This window comes from Colobus angolensis, unplaced genomic scaffold, assembly GCF_000951035.1.
Source record: "Colobus angolensis palliatus isolate OR3802 unplaced genomic scaffold, Cang.pa_1.0 Scaffold263, whole genome shotgun sequence".
NCBI classification, from domain to species: domain Eukaryota; kingdom Metazoa; phylum Chordata; class Mammalia; order Primates; family Cercopithecidae; genus Colobus; species Colobus angolensis.
This window is the reverse complement of record NW_012115855.1, coordinates 732716-733385: the sequence shown is the minus strand read 5'-3', so window position 1 is coordinate 733385 and position 670 is coordinate 732716. Positions and strand designations below refer to the sequence as shown.

Sequence of the window (670 nt, the reverse complement as noted above, 5' to 3'; positions counted from 1 at the left end):
AAAATGGCTATAAAATGGAAAAGATGATCTTTTAAACTCTCTTAATGCTGTTATAAGTGATTGTACAATAGATATAATTGGAGGGAAAAGAGAAAGCCATGTTATTCTCAATCTGTGAGATATGGACCTATCCAATTTATACAATACTTGTTTTACAGGATGGCATCAGAATTAATGTAACTACACTGAAAGATGATGGGGACATATCTAAACAGCAGGTTTGTCTCCTTTTCTGGTTTTAATATATAATTTAGCTAAGGGCTATGCAGCTTATTTGATTTTTTTAACCTGCATATCTAATTTAGTTAATCTTTTTTGACATGAAGAGTTTGCTATTATTTATAAATATTGGAATTAATGTATATGCTGCTTTATTTTAAGGTTGTTCTTAACATAACCTATGAGAGTGGACAGGTGTATGTAAATGACTTACCGATAAATAGTGGTGTAACCCGAATAAGCTGTCAGACTTTGATAGGTGAGTACTACTAAATTATTTCCATAATTGCTCTGTTTTTTAGTTTGTTTGTTTTTGTTATTGTTTGTTTTTTGAGACAGTCTTGCTCTGTCATCCAGGCTGGAGTGTATTGGTGCGATCTCAGCTCACTGCAACCCCCACCTCCTAGGTTCAAATGCTTCTCCTGCCTCAGCCTCCAGAGTCGCTGGGACT

General features: G+C 34.6%; 1 protein-coding gene across 1 annotated transcript in view; it reads left to right on the top strand.

The window, feature by feature from the left end:
* GINM1 (glycoprotein integral membrane 1) overlaps positions 1 to 670 on the top strand; it is a 41404-nt gene that overhangs the window by 6994 nt on the left and 33740 nt on the right. Inside the window, exons 2-3 of the mRNA XM_011947391.1 lie at positions 159 to 218; positions 382 to 478. Coding sequence (XP_011802781.1) covers positions 159 to 218; positions 382 to 478 — 157 coding nt within the window. The remainder of the gene's footprint in view (positions 1 to 158; positions 219 to 381; positions 479 to 670) is intronic.